This window comes from Carya illinoinensis, chromosome 9, assembly GCF_018687715.1.
Source record: "Carya illinoinensis cultivar Pawnee chromosome 9, C.illinoinensisPawnee_v1, whole genome shotgun sequence".
In the NCBI taxonomy this organism is placed as follows: domain Eukaryota; kingdom Viridiplantae; phylum Streptophyta; class Magnoliopsida; order Fagales; family Juglandaceae; genus Carya; species Carya illinoinensis.
Window position 1 is genome coordinate 5,933,823 of NC_056760.1, and position 26,593 is coordinate 5,960,415.

At 35.5% G+C, this 26,593-nt stretch overlaps 1 protein-coding gene across 3 annotated transcripts; it reads left to right on the forward strand.

Annotated features, from left to right (window-relative positions):
* The first annotated feature begins 9,780 nt into the window (after positions 1-9,780).
* LOC122276180 (RNA polymerase II C-terminal domain phosphatase-like 1) lies at positions 9,781-26,566 on the forward strand. 3 transcript variants are annotated; one of them, XM_043085742.1, is made up of 17 exons: positions 9,783-10,526; positions 11,418-11,894; positions 12,275-12,485; positions 12,676-12,833; positions 12,908-12,978; positions 13,178-13,259; positions 13,380-13,463; positions 13,642-14,214; positions 14,319-14,382; positions 15,070-15,200; positions 15,293-15,346; positions 16,242-16,338; positions 16,675-16,907; positions 17,024-17,110; positions 24,766-24,831; positions 24,957-25,030; positions 25,555-26,566. In XM_043085742.1, exons 1-17 carry the CDS (start codon positions 10,251-10,253, stop codon positions 25,661-25,663), a joined length of 2,847 nt encoding a protein of 948 aa, XP_042941676.1. In that variant the 5' UTR covers positions 9,783-10,250; the 3' UTR covers positions 25,664-26,566. The 3 variants fall into 3 exon arrangements, with proteins under 3 accessions (XP_042941677.1, XP_042941676.1, XP_042941675.1); XM_043085741.1 differs by having other exon boundaries at positions 9,784-10,526; positions 13,178-13,283; XM_043085743.1 differs by lacking the exons at positions 24,766-24,831; positions 24,957-25,030; positions 25,555-26,566 and adding an exon at positions 24,178-24,718 and having other exon boundaries at positions 9,781-10,526; positions 13,178-13,283.
* The last annotated feature ends 27 nt before the right edge of the window (positions 26,567-26,593 follow it).

Genomic DNA, 26,593 nt, shown 5'->3' on the forward strand with positions numbered 1-26,593 from the left:
TAACGTGCCATGCATGTCTTGCCAATATATATATATCTGCCTTTTTAAAATAAATAAATAAATTCTTTTAATTTAGTGATTAAAAAATTATTGTTTAATAATATTCTATTTTTAAAAAAAATATTTAATAATATTTAAAAAATGATGCAAAAAAACTAAAAAACCAAAAGCAGTGAAGTGCAACGGGATCCCAACACCATCCTTCTTCCAATATACCTCACCTTATAAACCTTGATCTTTTATAATCTCCAACTAAATTTCCTCCATCATGTCCAGTCTCTAAGTTGATCACAACAACAATATTCAATCAGAACCGCTACGTACAACCGACTTGCGGAATTGCCGTATAACCGGATGATGTGGTAAGTTGTCATGTCATCATTTGACAAAAAAAAATGAAATGAAAATGGAAAGAAGAAGAAAGCGGACTGAACCCAACAACACTTCACCCAGTGACTGAAAACTAGAGTGAAAGAAACAAAAGAGACTAGTCATTGTTTGGCTATAAAGAATTTTTATCTTAAATATAAAATTATCATCTCATTATTATAATTTTTTTAAATTTTTATATAAAATATAATAAATAATGTAAATTTTTTCCTACTTTTTCAAATTTTAAAATAATAATAATATTAAAATATAATATTTTAATATTTAATCTTAACACTCAAAATTCTCATTTGAGAAATCTCAATAACCAAGCAGACTAAGTGAAACGTATAAGGAAGAAAGAAGAATGAAGAAACTGAGAAGTCCCTATTTTTGTTGGCCAAACCCATTTCTATAGAGCATTTCGAGTGTAAAAACGCTCAAATCTATTTTTACAGAGCATTTCGAGTGACTAAAAAATGTCCAAAGTAATACTTTTGAGTGACTGAAAAATGCACAAACCAGTGCTTTCGAGAGTGACTGAAAATTTGGAAATGACAGGAAAATGGCACAAAAACATGTTCCAAAAAATAAAAAACAAAAAAATGTTCAAGAATGAGAAAGAGAAAGGAATTTACCAAAAGAAATGAGAAACTAAGCGGAAATTACCTACAAGCTGAGATTGAACCAAAAATGCTGGGGCTCTAGGCGTATACCCATTTAATGGAGGACTTAATTCTTATTAGGAGCTTGAGGAAAAAAAAACAGAGCTGTAGAATATATAACAAAGCTCTATTTTTTATTTTTTTTTGTATTTGGAAGATTAATTGGTTGGATCTATTGTTTATAATCTATGCTGAGATTCTTATGCATCTTTGCATCAGTTTTAGGTGAGTCCAATGCCTCTTTCTATCGTCTTTCGAAGTTCTATTTTTTTTTTTTAATAATGGAGTTTCTTCATCTCCTGGTTGTTAATCTTGATCCAAGGTCATTGGCAATCTTCATTAGGAAGACGAAAAGAGCAGTTGAGGGAGGAAAAATATGATGGAACGCTATATATGAAACGCACAGTTTTATTTTTCCACGTGGACGCGGTTACTCGGGGGTTTCTCCAGTCGGTTGCAAGAGGAATTTTTCTTTTACAAATACAAAATTGAAATTTTATGGTAGGCATTTGCAATATTATAATAATATTGTGAGATAATAATAGAGTATAAATAAATTATATTTTTGTCTATAATATGTTCTTAAAAAATATAATTTATATATAATTTTAATAACATAATAATTTTTAATATATTGAGAATATCGTGTAGTTCATATTTTATATTTTATTTAAAAAATAGATAAATTAAAATTTACATAAAAAATTTATTTTTAACACTAAACTATATCCTTTTTATTGCGGTGAAATTTGTAAATTTTAAAATTAAAAAATTTATTTCTATATTAAATATTAAATTATTCAGTCTCTAATACATGTAAATATTTAGAATGGAATCCTCTTTTATGTAGTTAATTTTGAAACAGTCCCACCCATCGCGTTGCTAGAAAATAAAGAGAAAATATTGAGAGCAATTACTATTTATCACTATACACCACACATCTTATAAAAAATAACTATATATCTTATAAAAAAATTCTTATATTTTATAAAAGTATAATATAAATAATCGCTGATGTATAGTAAATTTTGAAAATAAATAATTTTTTTTTATGGAAGCATATAAATGTCTTAATTAATTCTTGACAGGTTCAGCTTCTTTGATGGGATGGTCAATTTGATACAGTAGGATCACTTTTAATACAGATAAAAATAAAAATCATACTAACTGTTGGCTTTGAAAATTTACAGATGTGATGCTGATGGCAAAACTGAGAATCAAAACTGATGACAAAGGACAATGCTACTCTGTACCAGCTTTGCCTCTGATGTAAATTATTTTTTAAAATTAAATATTAAAAAAATACTCACATACACTTTCAGAGTGTTAGTAGTTGAATCGATATAAATTTAATTATAAAATTTATTTATTTATTTATTAACAACATAAAATAATAAATTTAATAAATTTATCGTTATTCTATTATAATATTAATTATAATATTTTTATTTATTTTAATTTTAATTATAATTTAAATATTTATCGAATAGTAAGATAGTAATTAAAGCCAATGTACGTCCACAGTTGCATAACTATGAGCTTGGAAGTTGGAAACCAAAACTTCATAGCAAACACTTTGCTCATAAACTACAATGAGGTACTATTTGGTTACGTAATTTAGATGATATGAAATAAAATATTTTAAATAGTAATAAATAAAATATTATTATAATATAAATTTTTAATATTAATTTTATATTGGAATTTGAAAAAGTTGAATTATTTATTATATTTTGTATGAAAATTTAAAAAAGTTATAATGATTAGATGAGATAAGACTGTTTAGTTTTTGATAACCAATTCGGATTGCCCAATCAAACATGGGAAGAGAACGTTTTTGTAACTCATTGGAGTTTGCAGAGGAAGAGAACCAATTTGAACACGGGAAATGTTGGAGGAGGGAGCTAGCGAAGTTACATCCCTTGTTCCTCGAGTTATTCTCATCTCTGCTAGTGCTAGTCACTCTGTCGCGCTTCTCTGTAAGCTCCTAATTTCTCCCCTTTCCACAATTCTGGGTTTTCTTGTTTACAAGTCATTGACTTTAGTGGTCCAGTGATCGTTGTTCCTATTTTTTTCATCATGATGCGAATCAGTGACGAAAAATGGAATGCAATCTAGAGTCTTACATGAGTCGAGTGCAAGTTATTGTTTCTAGGATGGAGAGAAGTTTCGAAAGGGATCGTGGGAGACGACGATTTAGGATTTGGGCATGGGATTTCAAATGGGAGAAATTGCAGAGAACTTCATCAGCATGAGATTGTGGGATTTGAGCTTGGGATTGGGGTGAAATGAGATTGTGCTTTTGAGACAAATATGACTTTTATGAGTTGTGGATCACGGGAAAGAGGAATAGAAAGCGGGAGAGTGAAATTTTTTTATGTCAAAATAATATTAGCTAGTGTTCAATAGGTTTGGAAGTAATCAAAATTAAAAATATTGGAATTTTGTTGAGTTTAGTACAATATCTTTTTATGCAATCTAGTTAAACTTTAATCAAAATATAACTTTATTAAATCCACTACTAATGATAGTGGGTGCATTTTGAGAAAGCAACTAATGATGGGTCCTAAGACGGACCAAGTCTTAAGGATCAACTATAAGATTAAGAGTCAAGAAAATCAAGGAAGTAATGCAAGAATTGATACAATCCAGTTAGGATGAAGTTAGTAAGAGCTCAACACTCAAGATGGGCTTGACGGAAGGAGAATCAATTTTAATCAATTTGATACAAGCTAAGGAAGAGACCAACAGAGCAACTTGACTTTAAGGCTTTCAATTTAGTTAAGTCATTCAAAAGACTTATTTTATTAGTTTAGAATAATTGGGTTTATTATGAGAATGGCTTGAGGGCACGTTGAGAAATCTTAAACTAGGGTTTCAAGGAGTTACTGTAGCGCGACGCTATTCATGGTACTATAGTGCTGAATTGTTCATTTGAGGGTATTTTTGGAAAGGTGCCTTATTTTTTGCCTAGAATTACTTTTGTTAGAGAGTATTTAAACATCTTGTGGCTGTCCACTTCAGGTGAGACATTATTGAAATTGATAAATTTTATTTATTGTGAGTTGAGTTGATCTCCTCTTGTTCTTGATTGAACGTTTGAACTTATCAAAAGTAAATCACAACATTTTTGGTGTTTCTCCTTATAATCTGGGCTCTTGAGACGGGTTTTTCAATGGGTCTAGATTTTAATATAATCTAGGTTCTTAAAACTAGTTTTCAACAGGTCTAGATTCTCCATCCGTAGACTTGATTTTGGCTTTCTTGGTTTAGTTTTCCAATATTGTTGTTGGATCTTAAAACGAGTCGATTGGGATTCACATCATTTGGTATTCAAATCTCGGTTTCCAATCAGGTCTGATTCTATTTTTTATTTATTGCATCGTAAATTCTAGGACTTCGATGTTCTACGGTTACAAAAAAAAAAAGTACAAAAATTCGTTTTTCTTTGGACTGTCAAATGATTCTATTATTTGGGTTTCTGCTCATCATTATAGGGTGGCTAAATTTCTCGTTTGAGGGCTGCCAAAATTTGCACTATCAAGGATTTGAAATTTCTAGAGTTTCCTGCATTTATAAGTTTTTCAATTGCTTGGAGTTCCGTTTAATTGATTTTCTTATATTTCCTTATCAATTTTTATGTGTTTGAATTCAATTGTTTTATTATCACAATTGAATATTTCTGTTTGTGGTTGAAGTGTTGAGAAAAGAAGAGAAAAACAAAAAGAAAAAAAGGGAAATGAAATGAAATGAAAGGAAAATAAAAGAAATCCAAAATTTTATTTTATTGATTGAGCCTTATCATCAAAGAGGCTGAATAGATATCATTATAGTTGGTATCTTGTCTTATGATTACACTTTCTCTCGTATTATTTTCTTGAGTTTCGTGTCATTTTATTCTTTCCGTGTTTTCTCTTGTTTATTGTTTCTTGTACCTAATTTCTAGTTGAAAAAAATAAGGTTGTATTGTCTGGATTGAGTTCAATTAGTTCTTAAAGAATTTGAGTGGGAAAACTCTTGAGGTAAAAAATAAGAGAGTGAGATATCATTATCAGGAAAAAATCAATTAAGAGTAACACATGAGTAGAGTGTCATTATTCGAACGTAAACATGTAAGGGAGTATGTGAGGTTTTTTCCACTAACATTCTTTTGTGCAGTGCATTATGATGTCTCGCACAACATCGAAGGGGATGTCAGACAATTCATACTTTGTATTGCAATCCATGTAACAAAAATTTGAAAAGTTAAATTTGGCATTGGAGGAAGTAAATGATAGGATGGATCAACGAGGTACATTAATTAAGAATATGCAAGGTGGGAGATATAGGAAGAGATGTGAACATAAGTATGAGAATGAAGGGCATGGTGAGTCTCTTATCACTAAGCGTGCTCTCAATGCCTAAGTTAAAATAAATGATATGGAGCAGCAAAGAGATAATATTTTTTATACTATATGCCACATTAACAACAAAGTATATAATATGATCATTGATGGAGGGAGTTGTACTAATGTGGCTAGCACAGCTTTAGTTGAGAAATTAAATTTGCCTACCTTGAAATACCCTAGACCATACATATTGCAGTGGTTGAATGATTATAGGGAGGTTGAGGTAAATAAGCAAGTGCTTGTATCTTTTTCAATTGAAAAATATCGGGATAAGGTACTTTGTGATGTTGTGCCTATGCATGATGGCCATATTTTGTTGAGGAGGCCGTGGTAGTATAATAGGAGGGTAATACATGATGGGGTCAAGAACATGTACAGTTTTGAAAATGATGAAAAAACAATCAAACTTGCTCATTTAACTCTAACAAAGGTCCATGAGGACCAACTGAAGTTGAAAAGTAAGGTTGATCAAAAAAGAAAGTGTGAAAGTGAGATTAAGAAAAAAAGTAATAGTGATGCCAAAACCTCAAGAGAATGAGAGAGTGAAAAGAACAAAAAAAGTGAAGAAAAAATAGAGAGTGAAAAGAATAAAGAGATAGTGAAGAAAAATAGAGAGTGAAAAAAGAAGAGATAATGCAGAAAATAAGAGGAAAACAAAAGGGAAAGTGAGTTTTTATGCAAAGACAAGTTTTATTACTAACTAACTTGACGTACCTTTACTTAGTATTGTTGTTTATTTGTTGCAGGGATATGAGGTCATGATTTCTAGTGGTGTGTTTAGTGGATTGCCACCTATTAAACAGATAGAGTATTACATTAACTTTGTGTCAGGTGTGACAATCCCTACCTGACTTTTCTTTCAAGAACATAAGTCCTCAATACACTTGGAGGGACAATATAAGTTGTTGATTAGAATGCATGCTAAGTGGGAGGAATGTATTGAGATTTTTCCTCATGTCATCAAATATACACATGGTAAGGATAATTTTGTTGTTGTTGCAATATCAATAAGGTATATTTTTGTCTTCATTTTGGATGTAAAGTTATTGAGATTTGAATATGATAAAAAATTGCATGCTAGTGATGATGATTTTGATAATGTCTATGGAGTATGTGAGAAAGTATAATTTGGTAAGTTCTATAGACTAGATTGGTACTTATTTAGAAAGAATAGATTTTTTATGCCTAATAGTTCTATGCGTAAGTTGCTTGTGCTTGGAGCACATGGAGGTACTTTGATTGGACATTTTGTAGTAAAGAGGATTTTAGACGTGTTATATGAACGTTTGTGAGAGTATCATTTGTCATTTATTGACTTATTGTATCAACATTTGTGGGAGTATAATTTACCTTTCACTGAGTTTACACATAATTGGAGTGGTCATTTTGGTGTCAAGAAAACCTTGGACATTTTGCATGAATATTTCTTTTGCTTTAAGATGAAATGAGACGTCAATCACACTTGTGAAAGGTATATTACATGTAGAAATGCCAAATTTAAGTTTTTGCCACATGGATTGTATACACCCTTACCCGTTCCTATTAAGCCATTGGTAAACATATATATGGACTTTGTTTTGGGACTACCTAGAACAAAAGGGAGTAGAGATTATATTTTTGTAATTGTGGATAGATTTAGCAAAATATTTCATTCTATGTCATAAAATTGATAATGTCACAAATATAGCTAACTTATTTTTCAAGGCGATAGTGAGACTTCATGGTGTACTTAAGAGTATTGTTTCTAATGCTCAGTTCTTATGCACTATCATTCATAAAAATTTAAAAATTTAGGAGGATTGTTTGTCATTTATAGACTTTGCATATAATAGGACCATGCATACTACTACTTCATATTGTCATTTTTAAGTTGTTTATGGTTTTAATCCATTTACTCATTTAGATTTGATATTTTTCCTTATTGATGATGGGAGTAACTTGGATAGAATTTTTCAAATTCATTTGCAAATTAATGATAATACATATCAAGTGGATCATCCAGGTAAGTACCATATTTTTGCAATTTTCAATATTTTTGATCTTTTTCCCTTTGATCTAGATAGAGATTCAATGTCGAATCATTTTGAGGAAATGGAGAATTATGGGCCCCAAGGCGGACCAAATCTTAAGGGTCAACTACAAGATTAAGAGCCAAGAAAATTAAGAAAGCAATGCAAGGATTAGTGCAATCCAATTGGGTTGAATCTAGTAAGAGCCAAATACTCAATATGGACTTGACGGAAGGAGAACCAATTTTGATCAATTTGATACAAGTTAAGGAATAGAGCAACAGAGCAACTTGACTTGAAAGCTTTCAACTTAGTTAATTCATTCAAAAGACTTATTTTATTAGTTTAGAATAATTTAGTTTATTATGAGAATAACTTAAGGGCATGTTGGGAAATCTTGAACTAGGGTTTCAAGGAGTTATTGTAACGTGGCACTATTCATGGTACTATAGTGCCAAACTGTTCAGTTGAGGGTATTTTTGGAAAGGTGCCTTATTTTTTACCTAGACTTACTTTTGTTGAGGAGTATTTAAACATATTGTGGTTGCCTACTTCATATGAGACATTATTGAAATTGATGAATTTTATTCATTTTGAGTTGAGTTGATCTCCTTTTATTCTTGATCGAACGTTTGAACTTATCAAAGGTAAATAACAACCTTTGTGACGTTCCTCCTTATAATCCGGGTTCTTGAGACGGGTTCTTCGACGGGTCTAGATTTTAAAATAATCTAGATTATTGAAACGAGTTCTCAACAGGTCTAGATTCTCCATCCATAGACTTGATTTTGACTTTTTTGGGTTGGTTTTTTAATATTATTGTTGGATCTCAAAGCGAGTCAATTGAGATTCATATCAACTAACATTTTCTAGATTAAATAAATAAATAAATATTGAACTAGGGATATTTTGAGAGTACAAATTATCATTTTCCATAACCAAATTAGACTATTTGGAGTTTAGATTGGGTTGGGCCATAACTTCCTCAAGCCCAAATTGGACATAAGAATTAGGCCTAATGTGGATACAATAAGGCTAATTCGGTTATATAAAAATAAATTATTTCATCTCATTTCATATAATTATTATAACTTTCTCACATTCCTACACAAAATATAATAAAATATTTAACAGTTTCAAATTTCAAAACAAAACTAATATTAAAAAATTATATTATAACAATATTTTATTCAAATTCCAACAAAATATCTCATATGAATTGTGTAATCAAACGAGATATTTTTTAGATGAAATAATAAACAATTTAACTTTTCTAAATCTTCAAACAATAATAATATTAAAAAATAATATTCTCAAAATATTTTATTCAACTTTAACTTTTATTTCGACTCATCTCATCTCAATTCACTCTTTAAATAGTACTTTATAGTTATTCGAGCTTGAAATGTTGAACCTGGTTATTATTATTATCACTATTTTAGGCTCTCTTTACTTATTGAATCAAATTCAATTTATTTCAAATTAATTATTAATGTGATCTACTACTTTTTTAATTTATCATAAAAAATTAAATTCATCGTAACTTATTTTATACATTTTAATCTAAAAAGTTAAAACTTATTTCAATTTTAAAAAGTTAAACTTATCTTAATAGAATTTACAAAATATTAATATTAACAATTTAATTCAATTCAACATTCAAACGTAACCTTAATGCTTAATATCAATTACTGAAATTCATTAATTTATTTAAAGATATTAATTAATTGAGAAATACTTTTTGCAGTCGGAAGATGCAGTCGGCGTGTAGTCGGCTATAAAAAAAAAATTAATACGGGACCTACGTGAAAAAAAAATTATTTTTATAACTTTTTATAATTCATGTAGGTCTCCTTGACTATAAAAAATTTTTTTTATAATTTTTTTTTATTCATTCCGTATAGCCGACTGCACGCCGACTGCATGTGGCGACTGTATATAGCAAAGCTGTTTGTAAAAAAATTGTATTCCAGCATTGTCCGCTTAATGCAAATGATAAAAAATAATTTTCACTGAATTCGCCCTTTTTCACGTACATCGAATCTTTGTTTCACTTGCATCACCGATTCACCAGGGCGCCTTTCTGCAACGCGTCAGATATCCATATTAAAAAATTATTTTATATTCAAGAAAACCTACATGAATTATAAAAAGTTATAAAAATAATTTTTTTTATATAGGTCCCGTATTAATTTTTCTTTTTCAACCGATTACACGCCGACTATATTTTCCGACTGTACAAATCATTTCTGATTTGATATTTCCCTAAGATAGATATTTCCCACGAGGACGTGAGAATCCAAAAATTGAAAATCTGCCCAGTATCCTTGATTTATATTCTATTTTTTTTCCTAATTATCTTTACCTCGCGCAGTGGAGTACTATTTTCGACATTTCGCTTTCTGGATCTAGGGTTTCGCTTTTGACTACTCGTTTCTCCACCACCAACACCATCGTCATCATCAACACCATCAAAATCAAAACCATAGCTCCACCATTTATTGTTTCTGAGACGGAAATCCAATCTTAGATCGCCTAGAGTTTTGGATCATCTCACCAGCAATCAGTTCTAATTTTTTTTTCCAGGAAAAAACCCTAAATTTTCTCTGAATGATCTGGGATTTTTAGTTTTGTTTGTTAAATTCCAAAAAAAAAAAAAAAAAAAAAAGGGATCAAATCTAAAGCATTCTTGAGACGAAGATGATATTTGCCCTGGAAAGGAACTCATAGAAATCACGAGTTTTACAAAGAAACTGATGAACAATCTGAGCCACCAGAGAGTAAGATTTTGACTATTTTAGTTTTGGGAAAAAATTACTATGTATAAGGCGTTGGTGTATCAGGGGGAAGGGTTACTGGGAGAGGTAGAGATATACCCAGTAGAGAACATCATCAACAACAACGACAACACGATGGTTGAAGTGAAGGAAATCAGAATAAGTCACTTTTCGCAAGCGAGTGAGAGGTGTCCACCACTGGCAGTGCTCCATACCATTACATCTAGTGGGATTTGCTTCAAAATGGAATCAAAATCCTCGCAGTCACAGGACTCACCGCTCTATCTTTTGCACTCCTCGTGTTTCAAGGAGAACAAGGTATAATTACAACTCCACAAAATTTCAAAAGAACAAATAAAGCACCAAGGAAACTTACTGAAACTCCAATTCTGACACTCAGAAAGAAGAAAAATTTATAAGAAGACAACTAAATGAACTCTGTTGATCTTGCAGTGGACCCCGGACAAGAAATAACGAGAACCCAACTTGAAGTTATAGTGAATTTTTAACAGTTTCAGTGGACTCGTTTTGCCCAAAATTTATGAGAACTGTCTGAACTTTGAATTTTTTTTATTCTGAACTCTTAGCACTGATGATTTGAGAACTGTCTGAACTCGTTGATGCTGCCAGAAAGATATAAACTTGTTGTGTAGGACTCTGAACTGACTGGTATATTAAACCGTGTGATAAACTTGCTAAAGTGGGTAATTTCGTTGGAATATTATGACGCCAAGAATATGCCATATGTAGTTATTGACGGCGTTTTGTCACTAGTCTTCCTAAAAATGTGGTTGAAGATTTCATTTCTGGCACATTTTATCGGCATTTGATAAGAATGTTAAAAGAAAGTACTTCACCCAGGAACTCTGCAAAACAAGTCTTCAATATCGATTGCTTTGTATATTAACTCAGAATATTGGAACAAGCAGCAACTTTGTGGTCTGATTTCCTTATGTGAAGCGCGTGTAATATTCGAAATGAACACTGAGGGGGTTATCCAGGAACTTTCCCTATTTTTTCTTCATGGAAAGCCTGAGAAACCTTATGTTATCTGTTTCTTCTTGCCCTTTTTGTCGTGTATCCTTCCTTTCCTACAATATATGTGGTAGGAATTATTTCCACCGATTAAGTTACCATTCTTCATTATCTTGTTTGGGTACGGATGGTTTTTACAAATGTTAACAATGATTTGCCCAATGCTATGTACAGACTGCAGTAATGCCACTGGGAAGGGAGGAGCTTCATTTGGTCGCCATGTCTTGGAGGAATAATGAAAAGGGTTATCCTTGTTTCTGGGGATTCAATGTTGCCTCAGGACTTTACGATTCTTGTCTTGTCATGCTGAACCTTAGGTGTCTTGGAATAGTATTTGATCTTGATGAAACACTCATAGTAGCAAATACAATGCGCTCATTTGAGGATCGGATTGAGGCCCTACAGCGGAAAATAAACAGTGAGCTGGACCCACTACGCATTTCTGGTATGTTGGCAGAGGTCAAGCGTTATCAAGATGACAAGCATATATTGAAGCAATATGCTGAAAATGATCAGGTTGTTGAAAATGGAAAGGTGATCAAAACTCAGTCTGAGGTTGTTCCAGCCTTGTCAGATAACCATCAACCTATTGCTCGGCCAATTATACGATTGCAGGAGAAGAAAATTATTCTGACTCGCATCAATCCACATGTATGTAATAATTAATACTTACTGCCCCTGTTGTTTGGTTCTATTTTGACTCTTGCATTTCTCAACTTACACACCAATGCTAAGGAGCACCATTTGTTGATTTTCTTGTCATTATTTGTAGATAACTGACTCTTTTATTTAAATAGATAACTTCAAAGACAAGGTGCTGTGCGTGCAAGTGCACGTGCGCTCAAGAAGTCTGAATTTCAATTGAATACTATTTATGTGCTTCATAATATTTTAGACTCTCTACCATATGCCAGGGAGACCAATAGAGGTTTCTGCAATATCACTTGATGGGCTAGACTGGATGGTGGAGATATGCTTGTAGATGTTTGGGATGAAGTTTATTATTTTATAATGTTTTCTTTCCTCCATAGATTCGTGATACAAGTGTTCTTGTGAGGTTGAGGCCTGCATGGGATGATCTCCGGAGCTACTTGATCGCACGAGGACGCAAGCGTTTTGAGGTTTATGTTTGCACAATGGCTGAAAGGGATTATGCTTTAGAAATGTGGAGGCTTCTTGATCCAGATTTAAATTTGATAAACTCAAAGGAGCTATTGGATCGCATTGTGTGTGTCAAGTCTGGTTAGTGAAATGATCCTTGCAAATAGATTCCACTTCCGTGTAGCTCATTAAGAAGAGAAGTTAATTACATGCAGTTTGTAATGTCTCATTACCCAAGAAACAAAATGCTTCCCCACCTCCCAATTGTTCAAATCAGCGTCTTCATTCCTTATGATGCTGCTTATGGCTTGTTTATATGATAAACTAATAGGTTTGAGAAAGTCGCTGTTCAATGTCTTCCAAGATGGGTTATGCCATCCTAAGATGGCATTGGTCATTGATGATCGCTTGAAAGTGTGGGATGAGAAAGATCAACCACGGGTTCATGTTGTTCCTGCATTTGCTCCATACTACGCTCCCCAAGCCGAGGTATTACTATTTGTGTTTACTATATAGAGCAAATGCACTCCAGGGACTAACTTATTTGAATGCTTATGTTGTAGGCTAACAATGCTATACCTGTCTTGTGTGTGGCAAGAAATGTTGCCTGCAATGTTAGAGGTGGTTTTTTCAAGTAAGGATACTAAACCCCATGACATTTATTTTCTTTTTACAAGACTAAACTCCAAGACGTGTTCAACATCCTTTAATATTATAAAGGATCTTAAAATATTTTCTGCTGGGGCTTAAAGTTTTGAGCAAATAAACGCCAGTCCAATAATATGTATAATATCTTTTGTTTGGAATGACATGACCTTCAAATTTGATGGCAGAGAATTTGATGAGGGTCTTCTACAAAAGATTTTTGAAATTTCACATGAAGATGATATTAAAGATATTCCCTCTCCTCCTGATGTGAGCAACTATTTAGTTTCTGAGGTTAGCGAGGAAAAAAACTTGTTAACACTTGTTCTTGTGGTTTTTTGCTGGTTATTCAGATTTCTTGTTTACCCATAATATTTTTATGCCATGCAGGATGATGCTTCTGCTTCAAATGGCAACAGAGATCCCCTTTCTTTTGATGGCATGGCTGATGCTGAAGTTGAAAGAAGACTAAAGGTAATCTGCTAAGTTTTGAATTAATGTGTTCGTATAAGATATCTACTTTCTTAAAGTATGCATATTGGGGTTTAGATGTTAATATGTAGAGTTCTCTTGTTTTGTATGCTTTATTGTTATCTGTGGTTTCGAGTTAATATCAGGTTTATTTTTTCTTTGCTTTTTTATTTTTATTCAGGATGCCATATCTGCTTCTTCAACAGTTGCTAATCTAGATCCAAGTCTCGCTCCTGCTCTTCAGTATCCAATTGCGTTGGCCTCTAGCTCAATTTCAGTTCCAACAACTCCAGTATTATCACAATTTCCTGATGTTCAGTTTCCTCAGTCGGCTTCACTTGTTAAACCATTGGGCCATGTTGGGCCCCCAGAACCATGCTTTCAAAGTTCTCCTGCTAGAGAAGAGGGTGAGGTACCAGAATCAGAATTAGATCCTGATACAAGGCGGAGGCTACTCATATTGCAACATGGGCAAGATACAAGAGAACATACATCAACTGAACCCCCATATCCTGTAAGACCTCCAATTCAAGTTCCTACTCCTCAGTTGCAGTCACATGGTGGCTGGTTTACGGTGGAGGAAGAGATGAGCCCACTACAACTGAGCCGAGCAGGAGCCAAAGAATTTCCTTTAGATCCAGAACCAATGCATATTGAGAAGCATGGGCCTACTCATCCACCCTTTTTCCCCAAGGTTGAGTGTTCGATTGCTTCTGAAAGAGTTCTTCATGAAAATCAAAGATTGCCAAAAGAGGTGATTGTTACTGTGTTGGTGTGACTTTTTAGTTCAGTTTCTGTGCTGAAAGGTTATAGCTACTTGTGACTAGCTGTGAATCTTATAAGGTTATTTATTTGCAGGCATTTCACAGAGATGATCGGTTGAGATTAAACCATACACTGTCTAGTTACCGTTCTTTCTCAGGTGAGGTGTCGCACAAAATTGCATACTGAGACGAATCTTATGGGTCTTTTTTCATGGGTGGTTTTGCAGCTTGTGAATCCTGAAGCATCTGACCTCGACTACATATCTTTATGAAATTTAACTTTTTGAAAATGAAAAATCGCTTTTCTATTTGGAAATCGACTGTGATGTATAATAAGATGTTGAAAGTTTAAGCATAATAGTTTGTTATTCATGGGCATTAATGAATGAATTAGACTCAGACATACCAAGTTTGATAGAAGAGATGGTCTTGAATAAATATGAATGGTGAAAGGGGGATACCTACACTAATCCTGAGCTGAACAAGGATCTTATTAGCTGGCATCCCTTCAGAATTTTTTTGATTGTATAACCGAATATGGCTCTTATTAGTGGGTTGCCATTTAGAATTTCGTTAATTCTCTAACCCTAATTCTTGTGCCCCTGAGCAAACCTGATGAATAACTTATTCATCATTTTGGGTTATTAGGGTTTTTTGAATTTACACATAAATGGAAGTTTATTGGCTCTCTACTTTTTAGAAAACTGTGTATCAGAGTTTTTAAAGATGTTGATACACTATTTTAAGTGGCAATTTTGTTCAGATAGAGTGATCTTTTAGTTTCTCTATAGTATTAACTGTAGTTTATCATGGGTGGTATCATATCATGGACATGTGATTTGAAGGTGAGGATATTCCATTGAGTCGACCATCTTCCAGCAACAGGGATTTTGACTTCGAATCTGGACGAGGTGTTTCAAATGCAGAAACTCCAGCTGGAGTCTTACAGGATATCGCAATGAAGTGTGGAACCAAGGTAATGGGAAAGAGATACAGTGAGATCATGTGTGCATATTGAGGTCCATCTAAATTCCTTTTTTGGCCTTCTCCTTTTAATGGAACTGGTAGGTGGAGTTCAGGCCAGCTTTGGTTGGTAGCACGGAATTGCAATTCTCCACGGAGGTATTTTAACTCATCACGCCCAAACTCTTATAAAAAACTCTTCAGTTTGTATGCTAGTTTCAATGATACAATTCCTGTATTTCTAGTTATGAGTATATAACTTTTCTGGGGGGAAGTTGGGGTCATGATTGCCCAAACATCAGACTTTTTGAATCGAACAATTTTTTCATTTCATTTTATTTTTATGATGTAAGACCTCACCAAGACAAGGTCCTTCTAACTCACCCCCAAGGAGGAAAACCCTGAATACATGATCCCACCCACCAAAATTGTGTAAATAAATCATTTTAGTCTTCTTTGAGTTGTTGATGTGGTCCATATGAACTCGTCTCTAAGAAGTTAGGTTGGAACTTTAAGGCAATGAAGGCAAGGCTAAAGTGCCCATTCTCATTAAATATATGAGAAGTATATCTGATTAGGTGTTCCTCTCGTGTACTTCCTATACCCGGGCTATGCCTTTTGTGTTTTTTAATAAATCCTTTAAAATAATTAAAGATGATAATATATTGCATATATTGAAAAATATTTTGTCACCCATAATTTACCTATCATAAAACTATTTCTGTCGCTTTTAGAATAAACAATTACACTTGCCTAGCTTAGCAAAAATAAATTCACACTTTTGTGATAACTGCATGTGTGTGTGTTTGTGTATTCATAAGAGTCGGTCAAATTAAGAGTTGGATTCTGCCTAATCCAACAAGGACTAAGTTCTCCTCTGTGGAGTTGGATACTGGATCCATAAAATCTATAGGATGCTTTAGTTCAGAGCTGAAGACCACAGCTTGTTTGAAAGCAATGGTGTTTGCTCTTTCCCAATGACCTGATTATGTTGTCCTTTTCTTTGTTATGAGATGCCATGCCTTGATAACTCATTCCCCAATTGTTTATTTAGGCTTGGTTCGCAGGGGAAAAAATTGGTGGAGGAATTGGTAGGACGAGAAGGGAAGCCCAACGTCAGGCCGCTGAGGGTTCAATTAAGAACTTGGCTAGTAAGATTTATTTAATCTCAATATATTGAAAGATTATTGCATGTGTTTCCAAATTACTGTCTAGAGTCTATACTGTATCTGGCTTAGGTTATGTTACGTACAGCTGAGCTTGGGTCCTGATTCACACCCCAAAATGAGTTGGTTTCATCTTAGCATACTAAATATCTCCAACTGGACATCTTATTTGGTGCTTATATCGAATATCGCATAAGGAAACTTCAAATATCATGTTTTTTATTCATTGATACATCTTGGCTTTCCTTACATGGTGGTGTTTGGGTCATGGCATTGCCTTGTTATGATCCTGACAATTTTCATACATTTTTTTCCCAACAGATATGTACATGTCACGCATTAAAACTGATTCTGGGTCTATGCATGGGAATGTGAGTATCCTTAGTGCAAACATCAATGGGTTTCTAGGTAATTTGAATTCTTTTGGGAATCAGCCATTGTCCAAAGAGGAGCCTGTTTCATGTTCAACTGCGTCCAATCCATCTAGGCTTCTAGACCCTAGGTTGGAAGGCTCTAAGAAGTCAATGGGTTCACTCTCTGCACTGAAAGAATTAGTAAGATGCAAGAACTTGATCATTTTTTATTCACTTTCAATGTTTATTGCAATTATTGGTTAAAATTCTATGATCATTCATATGCTGTATCTTTTTGCCTTTTTAACTTCTTTCAGTGCACTCTGGAAGGCCTTGATATAGCTTTTCAACCTCGCCCTCCACCTTCTGGTAATTCAGTTCAGAATGATGAAGTTTATGCTCAGGTTTGCATTTAAAGATCATTTGCTTTAGTTTTGATGAAGTTTGAGAATGCTTCTGTCTCAAAATTTTACTTGGTGAATGATTGAATGTTTCTTTTTTCCTACCCTTATCTGAAATCTTAGGCAAACTTGGTGTAACGATGAAAGAATTATTTTTTGAGATTCTTTTTCTCTTTAAAAAATCGAATCAGGCTCCCTTTGAGCTTAGCATGGCCTTTTCCTAGTTTATATCCTTATTTTTGCTTATACTGTATCTATGTATCTGTTCATGATATATCAATATCAATAAAATATCTTCTTATAAAAAAATTGCATCTGTTCATGATAATTTGTCCCAGATTTCATTCCCACGTGTGTTTTGTTTATGTACAGCTTGTGGTCATTTAGCTGGTTTGTCATCTATGAGATGAATATGGATCAAAAGTCATATTATTCTGCAAGGGTTTAAATATTTGAAAATGAGGAAATTGGTTTGTATATATATATTTTTTTTGGATAAGTACGACAAAATTTTATTAAAATGAATGAAATAGGAGTAGTCCATGTACACATGACGTATACAAAAGAAAACATCTAAGTACATTCTAAGAAGTGGAAAACGACAACAAAAAGTCATGAGTTGAAGCTCCATTAATCACTAAAGCAAATAACCAATGCAACAAAGAGTACACAAAAAAAATTCCGAATTTCCTCCAAGGTACGCTCCTTATCATTTAAACACCACTTGTTCCTTTCCAACCAAATGCACCACATAAGACAGAACCATCTTCCTCGCCTGAGCCACTTGAGGGCTACCATATAGCTCGTTCCAACATGCAAGAAGATCAATCACTCTCAAAGGCATCACCCAAGCCAACCCAGTTCTACTAAAAACTCCATCCCACAAAGCCCTTGCCACCTCAATGCAAAAGTAATGATCCACAGATTCCCCATGCTTCTTGCACGTGAAACACAAATCCATAACAACAAGGCTGTGCTTCCTCAAATTATCTGTTATCAGAATATTCCAAAGCGAGGCAGTCCATATAATAATAATAAATAAATAAAAAGCGAATTTGTAAGGCACACGAGACCTTCAAATATGCTTCCAAGGAAAATGAGGACTATGCTGAACAATCAACAACTTATACTATGAACGACCGTAAATTTTTTACTTCCCTTGGACTTTTACAACATCATTTTTTTTTATAGGTAATCAAAGATATTATATTGATAGAAATAGGCAAAGCCCAGGTACGCAGGAAGTATACATGAGGAATGCCTAGCTGGAGGTTACAATAGAAAGAAGAAGGTCATGGACACTTAGTCCGGCCCAAACTGTGAATCTATAATAGACTTCCATAAGGCCTCCCTTTCGTTTTGGTATCACCACAACCACTTACCCAAAAGTGCTTGATCGAATTTCATCAAGTGGCGAATCCCCAAACCTTCCATAGAAATTGGCGTACAAACTATTGACCAATTAACCAAGAGGAATTTGAACTCTTCCCCCAATCTGCTAGGGGTGTCAAATCGTGTTAACGGGTCGTGTCAAAGAATGTATATTATACCATATAGCTCAACCATAACCCGACCCGTTAAACTTATCGTGTCAAAATTTCAAACCCTAACACGATTTGACCCATTAGTGAATATTACAAAATAGGTTAATACGACACAATATGATCCGTTTCAAACTGTTTATGTAAATGAGTTGAATAGGCCCGAAATTAACCCGTTTGACCTAATTAAATTTAGTATAATTTTATATAAATTTTAAAATCACAATATTTATAAAAATTATAAAGCTGACTACAAGTTCAAAATTACAATCTAAACAATAAAACTATTGAAATTGAAATTCTAACAATTTTACTTTTAGGTATAAGGATATAATTGTAATTGTAACTTTCTTAACGTGTCATATTGGATCAAAACGGGTTGACTCGTTATCAACCCGTTAAGCAATCATGTCTTAACGGGTCAATCTGTTTTTACCTGAACCCTTAAGACTAAACCCTAACCCGCTATTATCGTATTATGTTCGTGTTGGGTTAACGGATCGTGTAACATATTGCCACCTCTACAATCCGCTCCATAAGAAATCCTTTTGTAACTTCTATCTCTATCATTACCCCCAAGGCTCAAGGAATATAAAAAGCTGAAACATCATCAATTTCCCAATCATGTACAGCTCTAGTAAAACAAACATCACAGACCTCTATTAGAGTTGTACCCCTTTCTAATGAAATCCCAAAGACTTGCACCATAAGCCCCCTGTAACCTCCTTAGAGCTCCATCCCCCTAGTCACTCCCATATTTCCGATCAATAACCTCCTTCCATAGCAACTTCCCTCCCGATCGATTTTTTTTATTGACACCATGTGTTTGGGAACAACAGCTCAACTAATTTCGGGGTTGCACAGGTCCTTGACAAGGAGTTTTGCCAAGTTTCTCACAAGTGCACATCAGGTAATTTCAGGGGAAAATCCTCCAGTCTGATAGCCCCTAGAGATGTTTGCACTCAAAAGGATTTGAACCTGGGACCTGCGGGGAGCATTTCCCAAACCCAAGACCTTTACCCCTTGAGCCAACCCCTAGGGGTTTCTTCTTCCAATTGATATCTATATAAATCATTTCCATTTCTACTTGCTTGGGAGATGTTGGTTTTTGCATTGTTCTCGTGGTTAATGCTTGCAAAGAACACCATGAAGTCCCTCATTCAAACGACTGACTAAACATTCTTAGCAACAAGAACAAAATCAAGTATTTGTCTTTCCCAGAAAAAACATCTTGGTGCTTAAAGATAATTTGCTCCACTATCGTACTCATACGATTAGCAAGCACTTTCAAAATTATCTTATAAACTCCTACAAGGCTAATAGGACGAAAATCCTTCAACTCAAAAGCTCAAGATTTTTTTGGAATGAGAGCAATGAAGGTAGCATTAAGAGATTTTTCAAACTTATAAAAGGAAAAAAAATTCCCACATCACATTTTTCACAATATCCCAACAAGCTTGGAAAAAGGCCATAGAGAAGTCGTCTGGACCAGGGGTTTTATCTTTAACCATCCCACTAACCACCTGAAAAACTCATAAACGTCAAACGGTCTCTCCAACCTGCTCACACTGAGGATCTAGAGAACCAAATGCCAAACCATCAAGTTTAGGTCTCCAAGCAGTTGGTTTAGTTAGAAGCACTTCATAAAACTACACAATATGATCTTGAATCTAAGGAGAGATGAAAACACAATTTTATCATAATGAAGCAACTCAATGGCATTACAATGCCGATGTGAGTTAGCCATTCTGTGAAAAAATTTAGTGCATTTATCTCCCTCTTTCAATCAAAGGTGATGGCAAGCTTGATTTTGAAGTCTCAAAATGCCTTTGTTCAAGGTAGGCAAATCCTTGACTTGGTTCTTATTGCCAATGAATGTCTGGATAGTCAGATTAAGTTTGGAGAGCCAGGACTTCTATGCAAGTTGGATATGGAGAAAGCTTATGATCACGTCAATTGGGGATTCTTACTGTATATACTTGAGAGATGTGGCTTTGGTACAAAATGGCGTACTCGGATCCATCATTGTATCTCTACGGTTCATTTTTCTGTACTGGTGAATGGCACGTCAAAAGGCTTTTTCAAAAGCTACCGAGGTTTGCGACAAGGGGATCCCCTTTCTCCACTTCTCTTTGTTTTTGTGATGGAAGCCTATAATAAGATGATTTCAGGGGCAGTGGCGGGTAGATTCCTATCAAGATTCTCAGTGGGTGAGGTAGCCTCAGGTTCACTCAACATCTCTCATTTATTGTTTGCTGATGATACTCTCATTTTTTGCGAGGCCAGACATGAGTAAATTCGAGCTTTGAGGGCTCTCTTATTATGCTTCGAGGCTATGTTAGGGTTGAAGGTGAATTTGGCCAAATCTGAGGTAGTGCCAGTGGGGCTTATACCCGATGTGGAGAGTTTGGCATCCATCTTAGACTGCAAGATATCTCAACTACCCATGAAGTGTCTTGGCCTTCCGTTGGGCGTGGCTTTTAAATCAAAATCCGTTTGGGATGAGGTGCTAGAAAAAATGGAGAGGAAATTAGCCGGTTGGAAGCGGATGTACTTATCCAAAGGGGGCCGAGCGATGCTCATCAAGAGCACTCTTTCTAACTTACCAACGTACTTCTTCTCATTATGCCCGCTCCCCGCCAAGGTGGCTCATCGCATGTAGAAACTTCAACGTGATTTCCTATGGGGAGGGTTAAAGGACGAGTTTAAATTCCACTTAATGAAATGGGCCACAATTTGTTTTCCTATTAAAGGAGGCTTGGGAATCTGGAATTTGAAATCTTTCAATAATGCTTTGTTGGGCAAATGGTTATCGAGATAGCATCATGAACGGGAGGCCTTGTGGCGAACAGTTATTGCTTTGAAACAAGGAGAATCATGGGGAGGTTGGTGTTCCAATGAGGTGAGTGGGCCTCATGGATTTGGGCTTTGGAAAAATATTAGAAGAGGTTGGGACACATATGCCGCACATGCTTGCTTCAAAGTTGGAAATGGAGTAAAGGTAAAATTTTGGCAAGATTTATGTTGTGGTGATCGGGCACTCAAGGATGTTTTTCCTCAAGTCTATGGCGTAGCTAGAAGGAAAGAGGCATCAATAGCCGATCTAGTTATTATCTCCAATGGCATTCCTCAATGGAACATTTCCTTCCTTAGAGATGCACAAGACTAGGAAATGGATGAATTTTCGGTGTTTTTTGACCAGGTGTACTCCACTCGGGTGTCTGGGGTAGGTGAAGACAAGATTTATTGACGCCCTTCTAAGAAGGGAGTCTTCACAGCCCGTTCTTTCTATCATTCTTTGACTATGCAGAATTCAGATTTTTTCCCATGGAATAGCATCTGGAGGACAAAGGCACATCCAAATGCAGCCTTTTTTGTTTGGACAGCCTCTTTGGGGAAGATTCTGACTATAGACAACTTAAGGAAACGTGGCATCATAGTTATGGACTGGTGTTATATGTGCAAGAAGAGTGGCGAGTCCACTGACCATCTATTACTACATTGTGAGGTTGCTATGACCTTAAGTTTTTGCTCTACTGGGTTTAGCTTGGGTGATACCGGAAAGGGTATGTGACTTTCTAGCCTCTTGGAGAGGTATTAGGGACAACTCTCAAATTGCATCCATATGGAAGATGATACTTATATGTCTATGGTGGTGCATTTGGAGGGAACGGAATGCAAGAAGCTTTGAAGATCAAAAGCAATCGATGGAAGAGCTTAGAAATTTGTTTTTCATTACCTTGCTTCATTGATCAATTGTAATTGATTTCCATGCCATGTCTTTTCACGAATTCATTGTATCTCTAAATTAGCACGCTTAAGCGTTGCTCTTGTATATGTTTTGTATACTTGGGCATTTGCCTCCTTTTAATCAATATAATCTTTTTACCGATCAAAAAAAAAAAATGAGTCCTTGATTTTTGCCACCAACAAATCTCTTCCATCAACAAAACCCTCTCAAGGTCAGTCACCATTGCTTTTTTCCTCAACAACGCCTCCTCCGACATAACATCATCCTCCTCCCCAACCTCCAAAACATGCAGCTCCAAAAGAGAATTTTCTGGTTGTCAACATTCCCAAAAGATTTTTTTTTTTTTTTGACAAGTAATAAATATTATATAAATCAATAGGAATAAAAAAGTACACTGGATGTATATAAGAAAACACACTGGATGTATATAAGAAAACACTTAGCCCATACTAGAGAGCCCCTAATGACCCAAAAAGTCCGTGAAAAACTACCCAAAATACATCAAGCCCAAATTGGAATTGAACACACCTCCCCAACCCCAACCCCCCGTTTCCCGTAAAACTAATAGTCTGCTCGAAACTCCCTTTACGGGAACGTCTTCACAATGTCCTCCCTTTAGCTTTCCCTCGACTTGAGCTACCACCCTTAGCGTCGCAGTTGATTGCCTAAGAAAGACGCTTTAACTCTCTGCTTTTCTTAAAACTTAATTTGGTTTCAGCCGCATGGCTCACCTCAATCGCAGTGAGTAGTGCTTGAAATTGGTCTTCGTATATGTGAAATTCCCACGATATGGTGAAACTTGTTAACTTTATTCAGAACCCACTCCGAAGGTGAATCTGCCGTATCGTTTATCGGAGGAAGAGAAACCAAGGGAACAACATTAGCCCCAGACAGAGTATCCAACTGCACTCCCAACTCCAGACATTCCTCCACACAAGGCACCAACGACAAATCCTGAGTTTCTATCACCATTAAAGGTTCCTCCCCTCCATCGACGAGGACATTGCTTGTATGTGCACCATCCTCCAACGATCCTTTCAGTGCCACTTTGTCAAAACCGACTGCTCCCTCAGGAGGCATAGAACAAGTAGGGATTGAAAGTGAACCTTGGAAAAAAGTATCAACCCCATTTGCAATTGGTGATCGAGGGCCTACTGCTCCCTCAAAAGGCATAGACAACAAGTTACTGATGTCCTGAGTGTTACCGGTGTGGACAGCGATACCGGCATCCAACGATCCTATCTGAGATGCACACTTGAGGCCTTCAAACCGGTAGAATCTACCCCCCGCCCTCCCTGGTCCATTTTCGACCCACTACCGAAACCCATGACTAGTTCCAGCCCCTTATCCACTTTAATCATCAGATCTCTCACATACTTCATTCCACTTCTACTTTAATCATCTCAAAAACTTTTACATTCCACTTATTCAAATCAAGCTTCAAAGCTTTAAGCTTACCAGCAAGGATAAAACTAGGAGTACCCGCGAACTGATGAGAAGACCACGAACTCCTAACCTTATCAACAAACCCATCAGCTCCTAACCACATGTTTTCAAACTTAAAATACCTCCGACCCCCATGAATACCACCACAATCCAGAAAAATGGGGAAATGATCTGAACATACACAAGACAATCTCTTCTGGCACAGTTCCAAGTAATGAACATCCAAGATGGAGAAACAAGGAATCTACCCAATATCGATTTGTCCCTCCCACCACTTCCCTCCTTAACATAATTAATGGAACATTTTAATCTCTTAATTCCCTTTTTTGTAGAAGCTGATCTCAAAGCTGAGGAACATTCAGATTCGATAGCAACAAGGAGAGCCTTAAATTGCTCTTCGAAACCATCACAAGATATCCCCACACATGCTTGTATTTCCTCAACCTCTTTTAGGACCCAATCTAGAACAATACTGGAAGAAGATTGAGGCGGGATAGTGCATAAAGGGGTCGGACCACCCACATTCTCATCAAAGCAGTCCCCCTCACAAAGACCCATTTGCAGATTAGACTCATCCAAAACCCCTCCTGGTGAGACAGCCTGTTGCAACACTCCAATATTGGGTTCGTATAGTTTGGGCAAAATTATTTTTCCTTGAGGTGTGCACTTGACTAATATCTCTACACCTTTGGTTCTCCCCATTGAAGGAGCATAGATAATTTCATCCTTGGATTTCTTAAGATTGGTACTGATGTAACTAATTGAGAGAGAGAGAGAGAGAGAGAGAGAGAGAGTGGTACTGATGTAATTTGTTGGAGTTCAGAAGCAACAATTTTTTATTTATGTACGGATGTTTATTGATTCATATTCCAGGCTTCTAATTCTAACAACCTATATTCTGGGTTGATGCTGTATTTCAGGTCGAAATAGATGGACAGGTCTTAGGGAGAGGGATTGGGCTAACATGGGATGAGGCTAAGATGCAGGTATTTTTACTTATATATATATATATATATATATAGACAAATTTGGTTTAAGGGTTTCACATTATCTCTTCTGTGAATTTTATGTGCCTTTATTTTTCCAACCACCTCAACATGCTTTTCTTCAGGCTGCTGAAAAGGCACTCGGAAGTCTAAGATCAATGCTCGGTCAATTTAGTCAGAAACATCAGGGTTCTCCTAGGTGTGTGATTTAACCATTTACCAGTGTTCAGTTACCAATTTTCTTTTGCATCAAAACTTCTAATTTAATCTTGAGTTATGGCATGGCAAGCCATCCCCACATATTTTAATCAATATTGTGATTTTGTGGGGTGAGAAGACTGAATACTCCCCATTGAATATATGTTTAGTTGTCTCATCTCTGTTCAGATTTGGGGAAAACATTGTAAATATTGAGCATTCTCTCTTATAGTATCTTCCTCCTGCCCGTCTTCTGTTTGTTCGTGCACATGGAACTTCCTTGGGTAATTGCTTATATGTCTCCAGCAAACATGTATAAACAACGTTTGTCCTTCTTCTTTTTTTTTTTGGGGGGGTGGGGTGGGGTGGGAGACCTCAGGCAAAGTTGATGAAACTAATTCCTTCATACTGCAGTTCTATTAGCTGGAATTCTATTTCTTCTCTAAGAACATGCTTTTCTAGTTTCTTTTATTTTCTTTCTCCACTTCCTTTTTCTCATTTGGTGGTTTTGACAATGTGAATAAGGTCATTGCATGGTATTTCGAATAAACGTATGAAGCCAGAATTTCCGCAAGTTCTGCAGCAGATGCCTTCTTCTGCTAGATATGCCAAGAATGCTCCACCTGTCCCCTGAAAGACTATAGAACCTTCCCTCATTTTGGCATGGCTGCCGTTGGGATGTTTTGATGGTAAATAACAAACTTAAAGACGGACAAGGACCATTCAGATCCAGGACTGCCAATTGACTATTGGCCCTACATTCTTCTTAAGATCTCTAAAAGATGAGCGGAACTCCCAACAGATGATCTTTTGGCTTCATCTCATATTGATTTGAAAGCAGAGACACCAAATTGACTCCAGTCCCGAGGTATATGTGTTTCAAGATTTTTTCGCTCCCTATCCTATGAGCCATTTTCTCCTCAAATTGCTTACAGACCTGACATGAAGAAAGAGGGCTCTTCTTGAGGGCGAGTAGCATGTAGTCCCACTATTTGATGTGGCCGGCGCTGTAAGTGCCATTCTTTTCTGTGAGCCGATCTGGGTTGGATTTAATTGCAGTGTAATTGTGTTTGTTTAAGCCGAAGAAAACTGAATATGGTGTTGACCAAGGGAAGTGCCATGCTCGGTGTCGTAATTTACTAACCATTGACAGTCCTACCCAATCCACAGACTGTTTTCCTCATCGCCACCTCTCTGAAGATACTTAATTTCATTGTCCTGAGATTGGCAAAAGTTAATGGCGATAGTGAACCGAGCTGATCTATTACAGTTTCTTCACTTGTAAGTATGGATTGGAAATCCCCGTCTCCGATGCCATTGAGGTGTTGTGTGAGTGGTTAGGTAGTTACTTCAAGGTGGATGTTTTGTTTCGTAAGCATGACTTGGAAGATTTTCCCAACAACTCCTTTTGGATTTTTTATTTTTTAATATAAAATCTGGTTAGACATTGCATACATCCGGAATTGTACAATCGTCAAACGCTTATACAAAAACATGGTTTTGAAATCAATGGGCAGGGAGGCTGATTTTTTGTGTACACCCCATTATGTGCTTGATCACTTCC

What these genes read in the sequence shown, in the direction of transcription:
- LOC122276180 (XM_043085741.1), top strand. Translation starts at nt 10,251, where the DNA reads ATGTATAAGGCGTTGGTGTATCAGGGGGAAGGGTTACTGGGAGAGGTA. An exon ending in TGACTCGCATCAATCCACAT is followed by an intron (nt 11,895 to 12,274) that starts GTATGTAATAAT and finishes TTTCCTCCATAG; the next exon opens with ATTCGTGATACAAGTGTTCT. An exon ending in AAGTTGAAAGAAGACTAAAG is followed by an intron (nt 13,464 to 13,641) that starts GTAATCTGCTAA and finishes ATTTTTATTCAG; the next exon opens with GATGCCATATCTGCTTCTTC.